This window comes from Astatotilapia calliptera, chromosome 4, assembly GCF_900246225.1.
Source record: "Astatotilapia calliptera chromosome 4, fAstCal1.2, whole genome shotgun sequence".
Classification (NCBI taxonomy): Eukaryota; Metazoa; Chordata; class Actinopteri; order Cichliformes; family Cichlidae; genus Astatotilapia; species Astatotilapia calliptera.
Window position 1 is genome coordinate 15268252 of NC_039305.1, and position 19072 is coordinate 15287323.

The following is a 19072-nucleotide window of genomic DNA, read 5'->3' on the forward strand; positions in this document are numbered from 1 at the left end:
CTTCTTTAAGGACATTCAAAGCTTTTCTTTGGATGTTGGCTGCCTTTTGTTCTGTTATCTATTGACATGATCCCACACTGCTTCAATAATGTTGACCTCTGGGCTCTGGGGAGGCCAATCCATGACTGATAGTGTTTCATTGTGTGTCTTTGTTTTTTTTGGGGTTTTTTTGTCCATCCAAGTACGCTTGTACTGCATTGGCAGTGTGTTCTGGATCATTGTCATGCTGAAAAATGAAGCTGCTGCCAAGTTTTTTCCAGATGGTATTGCATTGTAGATCAAAATCGGATTGTACTTTTCTGCATTCATAATTCCATCAGTTTTGACAAGATCTTCAACATCATTGGCTGAAACTGACCCCAAATACTATCTGTATTTTACAGATAGAAAGTTTTGGCCAGTTGCTCTTTGGGAGTCACCTTGCTGGTGCAAAAATGCTAAGCTGTGTTATCTTTGGCATTTTTTTAGAATCAACTGTAGGCACAGCTCTGGTTCATCCCTGGAGTTAGGGTTGTGAATGAATCATAGGTCTGTGTTTAGTGAAAAAGCAGCCAGTGTCTAAAGAAAAGCTTTGAAAGACTTTCTGATAACCTGTACAAGAAAGCCTGTCTCCTTGGAAGCAAGATTTATAGAAATGAGTGGTCTCTCAAAACTTGCATAGTACTTTATTATTCAAAAACAGTCTTCTTCTTTTTTTTTACGCACGTTGACTCCTTTATTATTGTTAGGAAACAAACTAAAAAACACGGCATACTCTTTAGTGACTGCCATTATTCAGTGTGTCTTTGCTGAACTATTTCTTTCTGAGTCTCGCAGTATTGTTAGGTAAATACGCCTTTATAGGATTATTTCTCCTTAACTCCTATCATTAATCTAAGAGTTATATGATCGATACATGTATGTAGTTATCTGCTGCCCTCCAGTGGTTACATGGAAACTAGAAGTCATTTTCCTAATTTTGCAACAGCTGAAAGTTTAAAACAAAGATATGAGAACCACAAAAGCAGCAGTAGCATTTTAGGGCCAACCCCCCTCCCCGACTCGGTTTATTTTCTATGCATTGCATCGTTTCAGTATATTTTCATCGATTACTGAAGCGCTGTGTCGGACTTGTTTACACCGGAAGTCACGTGAGCACACCTACCGGTGACTCCATGGCAACCGCTTGAGTTAACATAGATAATGGCAGAGATCATCTGTACTAAGAAATAATTTTTGCAGAAAATGTGTGAAGGTACGGCCTGATCTGTTTGTCCCTGTGGTGAAACAGAAAAACAAAGGTTCACGTGTTCACTGTGTCTTTGTAGAGTTTGAGGCCGAACAGCACAGCGGTCCCAGCCCTGCGTGGACAGAGGCCAGCTCTGTGAGCACCCAGCTCTCCCGGCACAGCGTAAGTACACACAGACGACGTGATGTGTGCAAATACAAATCTGTGGGATTTAATCTGGATCCTGTGTCAGCCTCGTTTGAGATAACTGGGCCAGCTGGGTATTCAAATGCATTCTCCGTCATGCGCAAAACCCTAACACATACATGTGATGTGTAAATTACAGCTGCCCTGAGACAAAATGTGAACCTAACTGATGGGGATTTATAAATATTGCTTGAAGTGCAAAATAGCTCCTCCATTTTTATATGGTTTATAACAGAAAACTATAAAATAAATTATTTTTTAAACTATTTTTGAAGTCTAAATTGTTCATGAAAGTTGAATGATTGCTTTGGTTAGGTACTTATGGATGAGCCCGATGTTTGCTGTGCTCTCCCTGGATACTCTGCATTAGAAGGACCTCATCCTTCACGGCAGAATCGCCCCCCAACTGCTGAAACTACACCTTTTCCCCAAGTCCCTGAAAGTAAGATACATAGCTGCTCTCCCTGTAATGTGAAACTGTAAGTATTAATACATATTTGCCATCATTATAATTCTGTCTTTAAAATGTTGTGCTTGTGTCAGATCCTGTCACGCGTTTCTTGGAGAAGAAAGTGTTTCCAGTGTTGGTACCTGGACTGGAGGCTTTGCTAAGAGAAGCCCAGAAAAATGGCTGCTTTGAGGTCTAAGTGTCTTTAATAAAAATCAATTGTAATCCTACAATTGGACCTCTGAGAAATCAGAAATTAATCAAGGATAAAAATCAACCACTAAAATATTTTTTTTTTTCTGTTCAGGAAGTAAATAACCATAATTTGACATCTTAATCAAAAGCTAATAATTAATTTTATTGGTTTTTTTTCTGCTTTTCTTTAGGAAAATGGTAAATTTGAAAGTTCACGGATAACAACAATAATATTTTAATATTTAAGAGTAATTAGTTTAGTGCATCTGTGCCATGAACCTGACATTGGGCGGTAGTCTGATCAATTTAAATGCTGTACAGGAATAATTAGCCAGTAGAGGGATCTAAAAAACAATTCAGTGCTTACAGACACCAAAATGGGAGCTTTGTTGTTTTAACGCTTGTACATTTTGCTGCTTTATAGTCAAGGGAGATGCTGAATATAGGGCAGTCTCTTTTTTATTTCAGAGGAAAATAACAGCGTTTAACCCATGTGACTTTCTGACTGAGTGGCTCTACAAGTAAGAGTCCTCCTACACACACCTCACTCTGCACTCTGTAGTACTACCCTCACCTCACCACATAGATTCTCTCTGATGTCACATTGAAAGTGCTGTGTATGTGAAACACTGCACGTTTCACGTTTTTCATCCTTCCTCAGCCATAACCCTCGCAGGAGTGGACAGGAACCAGTGAGCTTTCATGACATCCCCTTTGTCAAGGACTGGCTTGGGATGCAGTGAGTATCTCTTCAGTTTGCACACCATGGTTATTATAGCTAACAAAGACAAAACTAAAACTGGGTGTGAAAAAACATTTTAGTAAACGAGAATAAAATAAAAATGCTAGGAGTTGCAAAACTGACTAAAATAGAATAAACATTTCAAGGGAATATTCTTAGCTTTAGTATTTGTAAAATAACGTGAAATTTTGTACATAACATGTACTGAAGTTATTGTACAAAAACATACAGTGTACAGTTTTTAATCCAGTGTCTGTAGCAGAGGTGTCCAACATAAGGCCCGAGGGCCAGAATCAGCCCTCCAAAGACTTCAATCTGGCCCAATGGGCAATTCTAGAAAATGTGAAGGTGAGCATAAATTTAGGACTTTTAATTCTATCTTCCAACGTTTTGCAGCATGATAAAGATCCCCCGTGACCAATCTTACAACACCACGTTTCACTGGTTTGGCCCACTTTAAAATCAAAGTGGGATGTAATGGGCCCACGATGTAAAATATGTTTGACATCTATGGTTTATAGCACAAAGCAACTATAAGCTATGACACACACACACACAAACTCCATGTACGCTCTCCTTTCTTGTCTCATCACTCTTTCTTTTCCATTTCCTTCCATCCTCCAGTCCCAGGCCGCCCACTCCTCTGTTTCTGCGGCTCACTGAGTGCGAGGCTGCTCTGCTCATCCAGGCTTTCTGGAGAGGATACAAGGTATGTTGGACATGACTGGAAGCTGAGTGCTTTTTACAGGCTTTCTGTCCCAACATTTATAAAAAGGGCTGGGGTTTGCAGAATGACAGGTCTGAAAAGCACCAAAAAGTGTGAAAAAATAAACAGGAAACCTAAACTTTAAGAACTGAGGGACGTTTTATGGAATGAAGAGGTTGCATTGCATAGTCTTGGATGCATTTTACATTTCACTGACACACAACTTTAGCTTTGCCTCCTTGACCAACTTCACAAACTCATCAAAGAATTCACAGTGTGGACATAAGATAACATTTTGAAGAAGAAAGTGTGTAGGAGTCCGGCAATCATCCCACAAGAGCACAGCGACCCTGTGTGTGTGCGTGTCTGTTAGGCTACAATAGGCTCCCGCTAAGCGTGCATCGGCCAACAGTCTTGTTGTTGTCAGTCTTGTTGTATAATCCCATCCCCTTAAAGAGCCCCCTCTTCCACAGGGGCTGCAGTTTCATTCAGCAGCTTGATTATGTCATCAGTGATGCCAGGCTTTAAATCCCTCCTGTGTGGGTGTTGTGGTCTGAAGCACTCTGTGCTGTGATATAAATAGATATGCACAGACACTTCCAGAGGCAAACAGCAGCATCTCTCTCTGTCACTCTTTCTCCCTCACACACACGCACGCACGCACACACACACAGATAAACACCAGCTCCTGTGGTGTAAGGATAAGCAAGGGTCATGTTTTGTTTGTCTTGACAGAACCTCTTCTTTTGTGCGTTTCTTATCCGAAGTGCTTGTGGGAGGATTCAGCCTTAGTGTGGCTGCACAAACCACTGAGAGGAAAAGATGCCAGCTGCACCGACGTGGACAATTGCATTACACTTGAATGATTTGAAAATGTTCTTGCACATGTGGGCCTGAAGATAAAAGTGTGGATGCGGGCATAAAAAAAGATGGATCGAATGTGTGTCGTGAACTGCTGGGGCACCAGCAGAGGGCAGCACTCCCTCTTATTTGCCTTTTTTATTTTCTCCATGAACAACAAAATATAATTGATCTCTGCCCACATGTGGTGGCAGCAGAGAGCCAGCTGTCTGTCACTCCTTGCTGTATGTTTACCCTGAAATAAGAGGTTCAGCAGGGCCACTGATAGGACTGCAGCTGAACACCCCAAGGGATTCAGGGAAAGAGAGAGAGAGAGAGTGGGTAGAGACAGCGTGAGGGAATGGGAGGATTATGAGGAAGGATGATGGTTGGTCTATGTTTGGAACACTTTCGCATGGATGGCAAACGGGAGGAAAGAGGCGAGCTGATGTTGCAAAGTGGTGTCAGAGTAGGAAGATGCAGTTCTTCTAGGGGGTGGGAAAAGGGAGAGAGATGCAGCACAATCAGGGTCTGCAGCTGAGCGTTGGCCTCTTGGAAGACGCCTCTAGGATCATGACTTATTTAGGCTACATGGAGCGGAGCAGAATTTTTGTTTGGTCCTGACAGGCACTGTAGTGTGTTTCGACTGCTCTCACCTTGACTTGAGAAAAACGGCAGTTAACAGCGGAGTGGGCAGCAGAGGAGGGACGAGCACGTCAGCACAAACCGAGTGAACTGTAAAGCACCAGTGCCTTGTTAAACTTCTACTGGGATCATTAAACATAACTATTACAGAATTATTCTTACACCAGCGTGCAATCAAGATGTCGTAGCTCACAAATCTAATTTCTAAGTAAAGAATTCCAAGGAATGTTTCACTCAAATCTGCCTCTCTGTCTGATTTTATGTGCTTGAGGATAGTTTATTAGAGCATAATAGGATTGTGGGATTTTCCTGTAATATATAGTCAGTATAAGATCAGTGCACTCTGTTCACTTCACCCCCATCTGCCTCCACACGCACCCCATTCCCCCCCTCACACTTACACCCTCGGCCGTTATATAACCAGCTTGACGCAGCGCTGACTGCAGAGGGTGTGTGTGTGTGTGCGTGTGTGCGTGAGTGAGTGTTCTGGTAAGAAAGACAGACAGACTGAAGACTAGGAAGGGGCATGAGAGTATTTTTGTAGAGTGGAATTTTATCCCTCTATTATTAATCTCTTTCATCAAAACGCTGAGGGCTGAAGCAGAGCAGTGCTGGAGCGCACACAGACGCACACACAAACACACATAGACACAGATGCAAACTCATGACCCAGACAGTGCGTTTGTCTTTTGTTTCACTCACGTATAACTGTTAAGAGCTCCTAGGTCTAAACATATTATATAATCTTCTTTACACCGTGTACCTTAACCTAACTATAATCCATTCATCCATGCCTGCTACTCTAATGCACACTGATGTGCAAGCATGGACACATACACAGTCTCCTCTGATCACTAAGACTTCTCAGGATTATTCAGCTGAGCTAGAGTAGTGTGGCTGTAGTGTAATAAATTCCCATTGCAATTAGACTGTCAATATTAGTGGGTTGTGGTCTGGTAGCTTTGCCCTTTATCATCATCACTGCCATTTCCACTGGCTCCAGTTGCAGATTTATTTATGTGGCTGGCCTTATCTCAGCTGCAGCGCACCTTTTATCTGACTGGAAAAAAAAAAAATCAAACCTAAGTCAGTTTTTTGGGGGGAGGGGGAGGGTCCTTTTTCTGTAGTGAAAACTTGAAACAAATACCATCAGTTGATTTCCACTGGAGAGTTTGGTAGATGAAAAGTCTGATACAACCACACACAGTATAAAACAAGGATGTAGCCACCGTGACATCACCTGTCCTATTTTGAAACTTCGAAGTGTTTTCATTGTCATGATTTTGTTGTTTTGAAACCAGATGTGATAAGCATTGGCCAGAGCTGACCGTGAAATTCGGCATTCATTGGCTAACTAATTGCCAGCCCTATCCTGTTACCCAATGTGCACCTCCTGGATAAATCTGGTTTTGTGACACTTAGAATGGCTAAAATGTAAAAAGTAAACTTGATGTTTTCTAGTGAAGGGTGATGTAAGGCAGTTAGTTAGCTAGCTGCAACCAGCCAGAATACTTCTAGCTTTGTCCAGTCCAAGACAGCGTTGGTGTCATTATGCAGTGTATACACTGTACCACGTATATGACATATAGTAGGCTTTATACAACTTTGCAACCAAACAGTGAAAAACGTTCTTTCTTGTGCATGTTTCAACAATGTTTGATGATGTCATCTTAAAAACTTTTTTAAAAGGCTCATACATCTTTTTTCTCACTGATACTCCCTTTTTTTTACATTCCTCATGCATTAATTTTTGTCTGCTTCCAGAATGTGTCGTTTTTCCTACTCTACTTTTCCTCTCCTATCTGTCACCTCTATCCCCAGCCGGCAGCTGGTCGTGGTCGATGGCTGCCACTTCCTGAGCCTGGTTCTGCCTGAGGTCTCTGCTTGTGAAAATGGAGTGCTACTTTTCAAAAGTGTTTTCTCTCTATTTCTCTCTTGGGTCTTGACATTTTTATACAAAGTGCTTTGAGGTGACTGTTGTTGTAAATTGGCACCACATAAGTAGAATTAATTCAACAGAATAGCAAAAATCTTGGGTTTCATCGGCTTTCTTTCTCATAGGCCTTTTAATAGACCTTTCCTTCCTTCTTGTACTGCAGCTTCAGATATTAAGAAATGGGGCACTTGCTGAGTTGTATTCCTCCTGACATAAACGAATAGAGCTGGTTGAAAGAAACACACACATATATGTGCGTGCACACACACACACACACACACACACACACACACACACACACACACACACACACACACACACACACACACACACACACACACACTTGCCCCTCCCCAGAGTACTGCATAGTCAACAGTAGAAGTAGGTCTATGATTCCAGTTCACTGGTCCAAGGGCAGCAATAGATGAATGGTTTTAAATGTGGTTCGCTGTTAAGTCAATTTGATGTACCACGTGCAGTGACACTCATGCAGAAGATATGTCTCAGGCTTGGTCCTTGCTTACCCTCCTGTAAATGGGCTGATGTCTCATATTTTCACTTGTGCATTTATCTGTGCCTACATTTGTCTTAGTTCTTATTTAAATGTAAGTATTTTTTACCTTTAGGACAGTAGGGTGGCAGTGCAACTGCTTATTGTGACTCAGTCTACAGGGGCATGAATACAGGCCACAGGTCACTGGGCTGGTTAAGCCTTGAAGGAAGCTGTGGTGAACACAAAGATGATGGATGGGTGGAGTGTGAAGGGAAAATAAAGCAGACTGTGGCTGTGTCTTTCTGCACTTGGTCGTGCAGCCACTTCCCCGGGTGAGGAGCTCAGTCTCACAGTCAGCTTTACACTGGAAAGGAATGCAGCTTGAAAGGCTGAGTTACGAGACTGCAACGTGTGCGTGCACACCATAATGTTGTATGCAATTGTGGATAATGTGGTGTGTGATAACAGTGGCCCTTGCAGTGTCTCGGTAATTTTTCTAATCACTCTAATCCCAGCCTTCATGCAAACATACAGCATGAGAGGACTGAGTCACATGCACACAAAACTAGGCTCTGCCACGTGAGCAGTGCATCAGCACGTATGATTATATCAAGAAGATAATGCGTTAGCGAAGTTTCACTAAGAATTCAAATGAGTATAAATAACTGTGAAAAACGATGAAGTTGAGATGCATATATTCTAACACGCAGTACAAGTAAAACGTCAACATTCTTAACCAGGCTTCGTGCCCAGGGTCAAAATAACTTAGCCCTGCAAATCAGCTGTGCTGATGCACACAGACAGGCTTCAGAAAACTCAGGCGCACACACACACACACACATACAACTCAGCCCTTTGTCTCCTGCTGTCATACACAAGCTGTCAGCATCCTGCAGAAAGCTAGTGTATTCATAAAGTCAGCTTTCCAAGAACTGACTTTGATTTTTGCTCCATTTCCATCATTTCGGAGAAGCTGACAGCATCAGAAGCAGAAAGGGAGAATACAAGATTTATGGAGGACATCAGTGAAGAGTGACAGAGAAGAAATGGCACACAGACACAAATAAAGCACACAAGCGATGGTGAGCAAACACAACAGACTTAACCACCCCTCCTCCCTCTGACCCTCACCCCTCATTTCCATTTCTATGGTTTGCTCCCATCAGCAGAGAGGCTGCTGCAGCACTGTGACACCCCGTGAATGAACTATTGGAGCGCTCTAGTTTTACCCATTCCTAAACCTATCACCAGGCTTATATAACAGACCCACTTTTGTACAATAGCAACACTTTTGTTGCCACATAACCAGGCACTTAGGAGAAAGTTGGGGTTGAATGGAGCAGAGTGAAAGGAGACTGGTGAGAAGAGAGGTGGGAGAGAATTCAGAGTGAAGAGAGGTGGATGGAGAGGGAAGAAATACTGATGTGTTGGGGAATCAAGGGAGAGTAATGTGTTAGTATGAAAGACAGTATCTGAGGAGAGATCTACCACCCAGGGAAGAAAGAAGCCTGTCAGAGATAGTTGAGTACAAAGAGCATAGAGGAAAGAAAAAGGAGGAGTAGGAGGACTAGTTAGTGGGAGAAGAATAGAAGGAGGAGGGATAAATATGAACAGGAGGTGAAGCCCTTTACAGATATTTTATTCACATTTGCAACATCAAACTTGCTCGGTAATCTTTCAGGAAGTCCTGCAGCCCACATACACACACACACACACAAAACCAAACACAACAGCTTCAGTAGTTTCATCCAAGAACAGAAGCATAATTCATACAGCCTGGATTAGGCTGAATCAGGGTTCCTGTGAATCCTTAGAAGCTCTTCATTAATCTCATAGTAAGGCCTAACATTTTAAAATGCATTAAAATTAATTAATTAATTAAATTTAAAATAGGAAATAGGATTTTATCACTTGCTTGGCTTATTGTTTTCATTTATTTTTGCAGCATGGTGTAGGCAAGATGTGTAAGTTGCAGTATGTGTTTCAACCACAGTGCAATCAGTATTACTGGACCACATATTTGCATGGAGATCTGACCAAATGGCTTACATAAGCAGGTTTTGGCACAATTGATGGAGCCATGAATTCTGCTCTGTACCAGAAAATCCTGAAGTAGAATGTCCGGAGTGGCCTAGTCAACGTCCAGAGTTGAATCTGATTGAGATGCTTTGGCATGACTTTAAACAGGCCGTTCATAAAAACCCTCCAATTTGGCTGAATTAAAACAATTCCGTAAAGAAAAGTGGGCCAAAATTCCTCCACAGTGAAAAAGACTCTTTGCCAGTTATTGCAAAAGTGTGACTGTAGTTCTTGCTGCCAAGTGTGGCACAACTAGTTTAAGGAGTGACTTTTTCACAAAAATTCAGGTAGGTTTGGATATTTTTTTCCAATAATAAATGAAATAATCATTTAAAAAGAACATTTATTTACTTAACCCTCCCTGGAAATGTTCTTAATGTTAGTAACTAAAGCATATACTGTAACAGACTTTCTAAATAACCTTCTTTAAACAGTCCTAACAGCTTACTAACACTGATTAGCTTGTGGCTCAATTAAGTTATTGATGATGTTTGCTCATGTGAATTTATGCATGTGCGCCCTTTGCACGTGTCCTGTGATTGTTATAGATCAGGGCACAGCCAGATGTTCAGGAGATGCGCCAGTGGCAGAAAAAACTGAGAGAGACCCGTGACATTGGCAAAACTGTCAAGCAGTTCTGGGCGAAACAAGAGAGACGAGGTAAGCCCACATACGCTTACACACACACTCACATGATATCACTGAATGCCAGCCCTCAGGCTTGCTAGTAGCATTATATCTACTACTATCAAATTCTCTTCAGTGCCTGACAAAAGCTGCTGATATTCATACAAAGGTACTAGACTGCATAGAAATCAGTCCATACAATATTCAGATTTACAAAAATAAATACGCATACAGTGCGGTGTGTCAGCCTGTGCACAAATAGAGTTTCACACATATAAACGGCTGCAGAGATATTCACGCCAACAGGGCTTTGATTTTTAAAGCTGAAAGACGAGGATTCTGGGAGCGGTGACACACAGAGAGAATGAGGGCAGTGACGGAGAAAGAGAAGCAGACATGGGGAGAAAGTAAGTAATTGAGAGAGAAGATTGCAAATGAAAAAGAGAAAGAAAATGTCTTGAGGGCTCAGGCTACGCTTGTGTGACAGCGACGGCAGATGATGGGGGGGGGGGGGGGGATTCATGTGTGGAAAGAGCGGAGTAACAGAGTGTAGAGGGGAAGGGGATGAAGTCTGAGACGAGGGTAAAGTGATGTGTACGTCTTTGCCTGTGGCGAGTGTGTGTGTCTATGTGTGCACTGTGCACATATGAAGGACAGGGAAGAGCAGCTGAGAATGCAGACCCATGTCCACTGTGACTGACAAGCATTAGAGTTAAAGGATGATGACTACACGTTGTCTTTGGAAGCTTGCATAAGAACAGAGTGGTACACTGTACATGCACTTTCTTAAATCCAAGTAGGCTTGCAGGGAAAAAAACACGACTGTTGCAAAGTTCAGCAAAAGAAATTTATTTGTACTAATAAAGAATAGAGAAAAAAAAAACAAGCACACAAACAGGATTTTCTGTGGGGGCTTCATAAGAAGCCAAAGAACTTTGGAGAACCTCCAACTTTTTTCTTCTAACATCACCATACCCTTGATACCTTTGGCTAGTATAATGAAATTCTTATCATCTTTGTGCTTTGTACAAATTAGCATACTGAGCTAAATTCACTGATATAGTCACCAATGAGGATGCCACAATACCAATACAGATACCTAATTTGATACCAAAACAAACTGAGTATACAGTGGACTCAAACAACAACTCCTTTATCAAAAAGTCATTTTAAATAGATGATATGGTCGAGTGTTTATTTCAAATTTTAATGCTGTATTTTTTTTGACAGGACATAGACTGAAATGTCAGGATGGTTGCAGAGTAACCTACTAACATTCCTATGAGGTATAACATGTACCATTTTAAGTAAATCTTAGCTCATTTTGAATTTCATGACAGCAACACATCTTAAAAAATTGGCGATGTTGGGGAAAAAAGACTGGAAAAGGAAGCTGTGCTAAACAAAAACAGCTGGAGGAACATTTTGCAACTAATTAGGTTAATTGGCAGCAGGTCAGTAACAGGAGTGGGTCTAAAAAGAACATATTAGAGAGGCAGAGGTTCTCAGAAGTAAAGTTGGGCAGAGGTTTACCAAAAACTGTTTCTTCAAATTGTGGACCAATTTTAGAATAATGTTCCTAAATGTAAAATTGTAAAGACTTCAATCAAGAGAAATCTCCGTGTACAAGGGACAAGGCTGAAAACCAGCATTGGATGCCTGTGATCTTCAGGTCACCCAGGCATTAAAAACAGGCATGATTCTTTGATGGACATGAAAGAAACATTAAAGCTCCATCATCAAAAAAAGGAAGCCACATATGAACATGACCCAACAATGCTGCTGTCATCTTTGGACCAAAGCTCATTTAAAATGGACTGAGAAAAAATGGAAAACTGCTCTGTGGTCAGACAAACTGAAATTGGACATTTATTTTGGAACATGGCGCATCCCGTGAACTAAAGATGAGAGGGACCACCCGGCTTAAGACCAGTGCTAAGTTCAAAAACCTGCATCTCTGATGGCATGGGGGTCCCATCAGTGTGTATGGAATTGACAGCTGGCACATTTGGAAAGGCACCATCAATACTAAACGGTATATACAGGTTTTAGAGCAACACATTCTCCCATTGCATATTTCAGCAAAACAATGCCAAACCACATACTGCCTCTATAACAGCACTGTGCCAGCACTGTAGTAGAAGAAACACGGCCTGCCTGCAGTGCAGACCCAGACCTTTCTTACAAACAACTGGGGGCAGACCACTAAATGCACCATCATCCATGTGTAGCTTTTGCTGTCCTCGCTTCATCTTCTTCAGAATGTGAGCATAGCTAAAAACACCTTTAGGTGCATCCTGCCCCTGCTGATTCCAGAAGTTACTAAAAATGCAAATCAAGTCACATTTTTTTGAATATGCATCAAACAGCAGAGCAGCAATGGTGGCACAATGATCAGAATTCTAGCCTCACAGCAAAAAGGTTCTTGGTTTGAATCTGCAATCTGGTTGGGGTGTTGCATGCAGAGTTGCATGTTCTGCCTGTGTCTTTGTGGGTTATCTCTGGGTACTCTAGCTTATTCCTACACTCAAAGACATACACACTTAGTGCAGTTAGGTTAATTGGCACTTCCAGATTGAATGTGTGCGAATAGTTCTCTGTCTTTGTGCAGCTAGCGGGGGTAGATTCTTGGTCTTTTTTTAGGGACATTGTATTTATTTTTCCACGCGCCTACTGGAACGCTGTACCATCATGGTGCATCACAACAAGTTAGCAAGTGGACAGAAAAATCAAAACACATGGCAAAGAACAAAAGATGACTAAAAGAAGCTTCTCTCTACTTTGCATTGTTGCAGCTGTCTACTTTTCCAGCGGGTCCACGTAAATGATTTCAAACATTTCGATAATAAGGATACAGAAGGTGCAACTCCTACATGCACAATAGGACTAATGACACAGAAGGAAAGAAATCCGATTACACCGTGCTTACAGCAGACAGCTCAACAGTAATGTTGTCGTATTGTCTCCCCCTTAGGGAACTGATATATTCAACGAGGCAACACTCATCTTCTACCCACAAATAAATAGGGATGGATGTGTGTCAACATCACACTGTTTGGAGCAATACTGGGAATTGTCTTCTTGAATGAATCCATAAATAATTACAATCTCTACATTTTACTCTGTTTGGTGCTCTAATCTGTGTAATTGCCTGATAATTTACTGCACTTTGTGGTGAACTTTTTATAGATGGGAGGATAAAAATAACCGCCAGATGTAAGCTTTGTAAAATAATAATATATGATAATAATATATGAAAATAGTTTTTAAAAAAGAAACCCTCAAGAAGCAATTACATCTATATTTAATCTATTCTGCTCTTCGCATTTAACCCAGATACAGGAGCATTCATACACTGAGGCGTGCTTCAGCCCATCTGACGGGGGTGTGGCGGTGTGTCATGATAAACACACACACCCTCTAATAACGCTAGTCATGGTAGTGTTTCAGTTTTTGTCGCTCAGAAACAAAGAACAGTGGCATCATGAGCACAGGTTGTTTCCACAGACGCATTCCACACAACAAAGGCGCTCTCTGCGGCCGACGAACATTCTTCCACGGGCGTGTGACAGCCATGCCACACTGCCACTGCTAACCGCCGCCGCTGCTGCTACTGCTGACCCTGACATTCTAGCTGGGGGCCTGGGGATGGGTGTGCATGCGTAAGAGAGTGCATGAGCGTCTGTCCAGACTGTCGGCCTGCATGGAAACCATTTTCCAACCTTTTCAACTGAGTCTACAATGGATGAAAATAGGAGAGAACAAAAAAGACAGAAAGTGACAGAAGTTGCAGTTTGTTTGCCGGCTTCTTCTGTTTTTGTTTTTTGGATGTTATAGAAGTCGCCTTCCTGCACTGTGACACATAAATGACCCATGTTTGGTGCACTTGCAGAGTTAAAAAGAGAGCGAGAAATAATTTAGGGAAGCTCCCCTTCCAACTGTACGCTCATTCTTTAAGTCCCACAACAGCTGTGCTCATCTCATTTGACCCGAGAAAGCCGGCGTACAATACCTCCTCTGCCGCTTCATAGTCTGAAATCAGAATTAGTCAGAGATGGAGAGAAAAACAATGAGGCAAAGAGCAAAGAACATGCACACACTGATATGTCAAAAGGTCACATCGCACTAGACAGGTGCAGCTCTCAGCAGTTCATGAATCACCTCGACTGTCCTTGACTGGTGCTTGTTTACCGTCAGTTTAAGCCCTGTTAAAACAGCTTGTGACATCACGTGGTTGGTGACATTGTTTTGAATAGATCAACATGAAATGAAGTAGCAACAGAAATCTGTTAATTGTTTTGGCCTTCTCCCTTGTTTTGTTTTGTTTGGTTTGGTTTTCTTCACCTGCCATGCCAAACTACAGCTTTTTAAAAGATAAGTCATGGGATCTGAATCAGGGAAATGATTCTCAGATGATAAAACAAAAAAAATACTGAAGGGCTCCATCACTGCATATTTGGATTCTCTATATGTATGGATGCATTTTGAAATCTTAAAAAAAAAAAAAAAAGTTATTTTTTTTCCAAAACCGCAATTCCATCACACTTTTTCAATAATTAGCTTGTAAATAAAACAGTTCAATTCAATTCCATTTTATTTATACAGCACCGAATCACAGTGTCACCTCAAAGCACCTCAAAGCACTTTATATTGTAAGGTAGACCCTACAATAATACTACAGAGAAAACCCCAACAATCATACGATCCTCTATGTGCAGGCTCTTTGGTGACAGTGGGAAGGAAAAACTCCCTTTTAACAGGAAGAACCAGGCTCAGGGAGGGGTGGCCATCTGCCATGACCGGTTGGAGTGAGGGGCAAACGATACCGTAATTTGCACTCCATGACAGCCTCTTGGGTAGCACTTGATAATAATGTCATACTATTAGGCATTAGTAAGGTATTAGCGAGTGCTTAATTCATCATTTATATATCATTAGTCCTCCTTAGTTTGACATTTATAAATACAGATGTGTTTATCCATCTGTTACTCTTACACTGTGTACAGCTATCACTGCCAGTAATTATCCTAATTTTAGTCATAATGATATATCTATATTTATAAATGGCATACTGAAGAGTAGTAATGCTATATAAATGATAAATTAAGCAACTACACATACCTTACTAATACGTTAATAATGCTTCATAGCATTATTTGTTATAAAGTGATACCGGCTTTTGTTTTTCATAGATATGCTTACTTTAACAGTGTCAAAGCTGTCACTCTTTACTGACTGATAACAACAATAGCAGCAGCAGAGGCAACCAGAGTAGCGTTGTAGCTGTGAAAGTGAGAAAGTGTCAGCACTTGTCTCAGTCGTGTTCTGTTCATAATTTTTCAAGTTATTCTGCTTAAAAAACTGCACTTGAAAAGAACTCGCTTGATATCATTAAAACCTTTATGCAAGGAACAGATAATTCTGCTAAATTCTTTAAAGGCTAACACATTCAAGATTTTTTAACCTGTTATTTAAATGAGCTAATCTGTCAAATTCCTAAAAGATTGTAAGGATCTTTTTTGCCTGGAAAACATATCCGAACATCTCTTGTTTGTCTCCAGTGGGTTCGGCTATGACAGATCTTCCAGAAAGCCCCCAGCCTGGAAACAATGTGTCCATCCAGGTGGTTTCCCCCACTCCCCAGAGCACCGCGGTCCACACACCCACCACCCATATGAGCCCACAGCCTGGTGAGTGGCTCAGACCCAGCCTGCACGTCAAGGAAGAAGTAGCCTCTACATGTCTGACTAATTTCCTGTCTGTGTCCAACAAACTAATCGCAGGGTCTCCATCGTTACTAGGAACTCACAACCTGAGCTACCCTGGTGGGACTTGGTAACTGGAATCATTAGCCTTGTGTAAAAGCTTTTTTTCTGCTGTTTAAACACTATTAAACTCTGTTAGGCTGATGTCAAATTGACCTAAAGTGATCAGTCAAACAAGCCCTGTTTAAGGAAAAAAAAGAAAAGAATAAAAAAGATGCCTGTAACCAATTTGATATGGCCAGGCCAGGATTTATGGTCTGAGATCCGTGTCTAATTAGTTTATTGCTTTCATTGCCTTTTTGATGGATCACTTCCCTTCACGAGTCTCACCCAGCCAATGAACACCATATAGCACGGTTCACATATTGTACTGTCAGGAGTGAAACCTCTTGTAACGGGCGTCATAATTTCTCTCTCCGCACCTCTGGATGACAGCTCAGTGGAAGATAACCATATTTCCTTGATCTGTCCTTTCCTCTTTCCTTAGCAATAGACATCACTCCACAAAAGAGGTCATAGCATTTCCATTCAAGCCAGAAATTGAGGCCAGAGTCAAAGGTGGCTCGGCACACGGCACACCGCTTTATATCCTGTTTATCAGGAAAGGAAATGACATGTCAGACAGCTGAGAATAAAAGAGAATTGGAAAAACATCACTTAGATCACTGGTTTGTATTTGGCAACTATCTGACAAAAAAACAATAATCTCTAATATTATGCTTAGATTTTTATTACATTAAAGGGTTAAAGTAAATTTGCCCTGTATAACAATACATATGAGAATATGTGCATATATATGTATAGTTATATAATAACACAGCTGAGGAGATTAAAAAATAAAACCCTGTTAATCAGTAAGTCACTTAACATTTCTGCCACAGAAACATGGGATGGCTTGGCTACTCATTACACGCACAACATGAAATAACGCCATAAAAATAGATGTATGAGGTGTATTTAACTTTTGTTTATTCTTACTTAGTAGGAGTATTTTCCTACTGCTGTTTTGGTCTTCTGCCTAATGTGTCGAATAGGCGCACATTTTGCATCATCCCCATTGAGTCTGCCACCTTCAGCTGTTTGTTTTTCTAGCTGTTGGCATTCAAATATTTATCTTGAATCAGCCTCAGAAATCATGAAATTTGATTTGCAAAAATTAAAAGACTGCTGCTCAAGTGACTCTACAGTTCTTCTTCCTGTAAGACTGTCCGGGTTATAGCTGTTTTCTCTTGACTATGGGTGTCAATTAAAGTGAAAGAATAAAGTGCACTCCTGGCATTTTTCCATCTCGCCACAAACCCAGCGTACCTGAGAGGGTACTGATGGTTGATCTTCTGTTTCATGATGAACTGCTTCTTAACCAAGTGAAGCATACCACCTCAGAGTGAGTCATGGGGAGGGTCATGTATCTCCCTTTGCAGGTATGTGGATGCCTGGAAGACAGCTGCCACTGGGTGAGGAGATAAAACGGCCCATTTAATTCTGGGGACATCTGATAGAGGAGCCAGCTCCATGAAGTCTGGCAGAACTGTACCCAACTGAAACCCGATCACACAGCAGCAGAAGGTAGTGTCGGCATCAAGCTGTCAGAGCATAGACAAATAACAACTGGTTCTGGGTTGTGATTCCAGGCTGATGTGTTAGTTAAAACTTTGTTTACACATTTAAAATGTAAAAACAAAAAGATCTTATGAATGCACTGAATGTATTAAAGAAGCCTATGTCAGACAGACAAATACCCAGAACATGTAGCCCAAAGTTAAACTACAGACTCATATTTCCATCTTTATCATCAAAGGACAAAGTAGGCATTTATGAAAATGCAATACTGTGCAAAAGACTTGAGCCATCCCTCATTTCTTTATATTTTGCTGGGAAAATGGGAAGTAGATTATATGATTTTATTGAAATCTGTGCAGGATAGGGGTGAGCATGAAAGTCAGTGTTTTATAAAACCCCCTTTATTCTTCAACGCATTGAAGATGTGAAGATGACCCCACACTGCTTCAACAAAGTTGTTCTGGAGAGGCTAATCCATGACGGACTGTGTTCCACAATGCTTTTCTATTTGTATGGTTTTACTGCACTGGCATTGTGTTTGGGATCATTGTCATGCTAAAAAATGTAGCTGCTGCCAATCAGATGCTTTCCACATAGCATTGCATTGTAGCTCAAAATCTGATGGAACTTTATTTTTCTGATGAGGCTTTGGTGAATGGTAGATGGATCAAGGGTCAGATGCATTGCTCACATGGGAGGTATTTGCTGGATTTTTTCCTATCCACTCCAGTTTTCTCATTTTTTTGAGGACACACTGCAAACTACTGGGATATGCCAAATGTTCAGCTAACAGCTCTTTGTAAGTCATCTTGTTGGTTGAGAAATAATATTTTATGCCAGTCAAACTGTGTTGTCTTTGCAATTTTTTTCTAGATTCAAGTAAAGAAATTTAAACTAATTATGTGTTTTTGCAATAGTAACAAAGTGCCTAAAGATGCCTAAAGAAATTGTAAAAGAATTCTTTGTGAAGTTGTCTGTTATGTATAGACAAACCTCTGGTTCATCCTTTGAGTTAGGTGCCTTTTGTAATGCTTAATTACTTGTAGGTTGAGTTAAGTAGCTTAACAAACAAAAACAAACAACAACAAAAAAATTCCTCTGAAAATGGTTAGGTACAAGGACTGGACTAAATGAGTGAAAAAGCAACCAGTGTCCAAAGAAGAACTTGGAGAATTATTGCTCAAGACAATTTTAAAATATTACAAGAAAGTAGCTTCCTGGAAGCAAAATGTAAAGAATTCAAGGGGTGATTCAAGAATTTGCTACAGATATTAGTGAACATTTTTTGTCAAGAGTCTGATTGGGTAGTTTATCTGTTAAAGATGGAATCTGTATGCCTATTAGCTTAATTAGCATAAAGACTATGCTAATTCTTTATGCTAGCCTGTCCATGTTCAAAGGTAACAAAAAACATGCTTAAAGCTTACAATTGAACATGTTGCATCTCATTAAATTACTTCACATGAATACGTTTTTGTTCAGGCTAATGGTTTCATCCTTTTTGCGCATGTTTGTGCTAAGCTAAGCTAGGCTAACCAACTGCTTTAGGTTACAGAATGAGAAGCAAAAACATTCAATGACTCAATGGTTTATCTGTATGGACAGAAACGTTGCGAAGGTTT

At 40.9% G+C, this 19072-nt stretch overlaps 1 protein-coding gene across 1 annotated transcript; it reads left to right on the forward strand.

Annotated features, from left to right (window-relative positions):
* The first annotated feature begins 263 nt into the window (after window positions 1-263).
* iqck (IQ motif containing K) lies at window positions 264-18353 on the forward strand. Its single transcript, XM_026165013.1, has 9 exons — window positions 264-1234; window positions 1308-1390; window positions 1730-1856; window positions 1958-2055; window positions 2526-2578; window positions 2719-2796; window positions 3424-3508; window positions 10047-10158; window positions 15687-18353. The coding sequence occupies exons 1-9, from the start codon at window positions 1225-1227 to the stop codon at window positions 15962-15964; spliced, it is 924 nt and encodes a 307-aa protein (XP_026020798.1). The 5' UTR covers window positions 264-1224; the 3' UTR covers window positions 15965-18353.
* The last annotated feature ends 719 nt before the right edge of the window (window positions 18354-19072 follow it).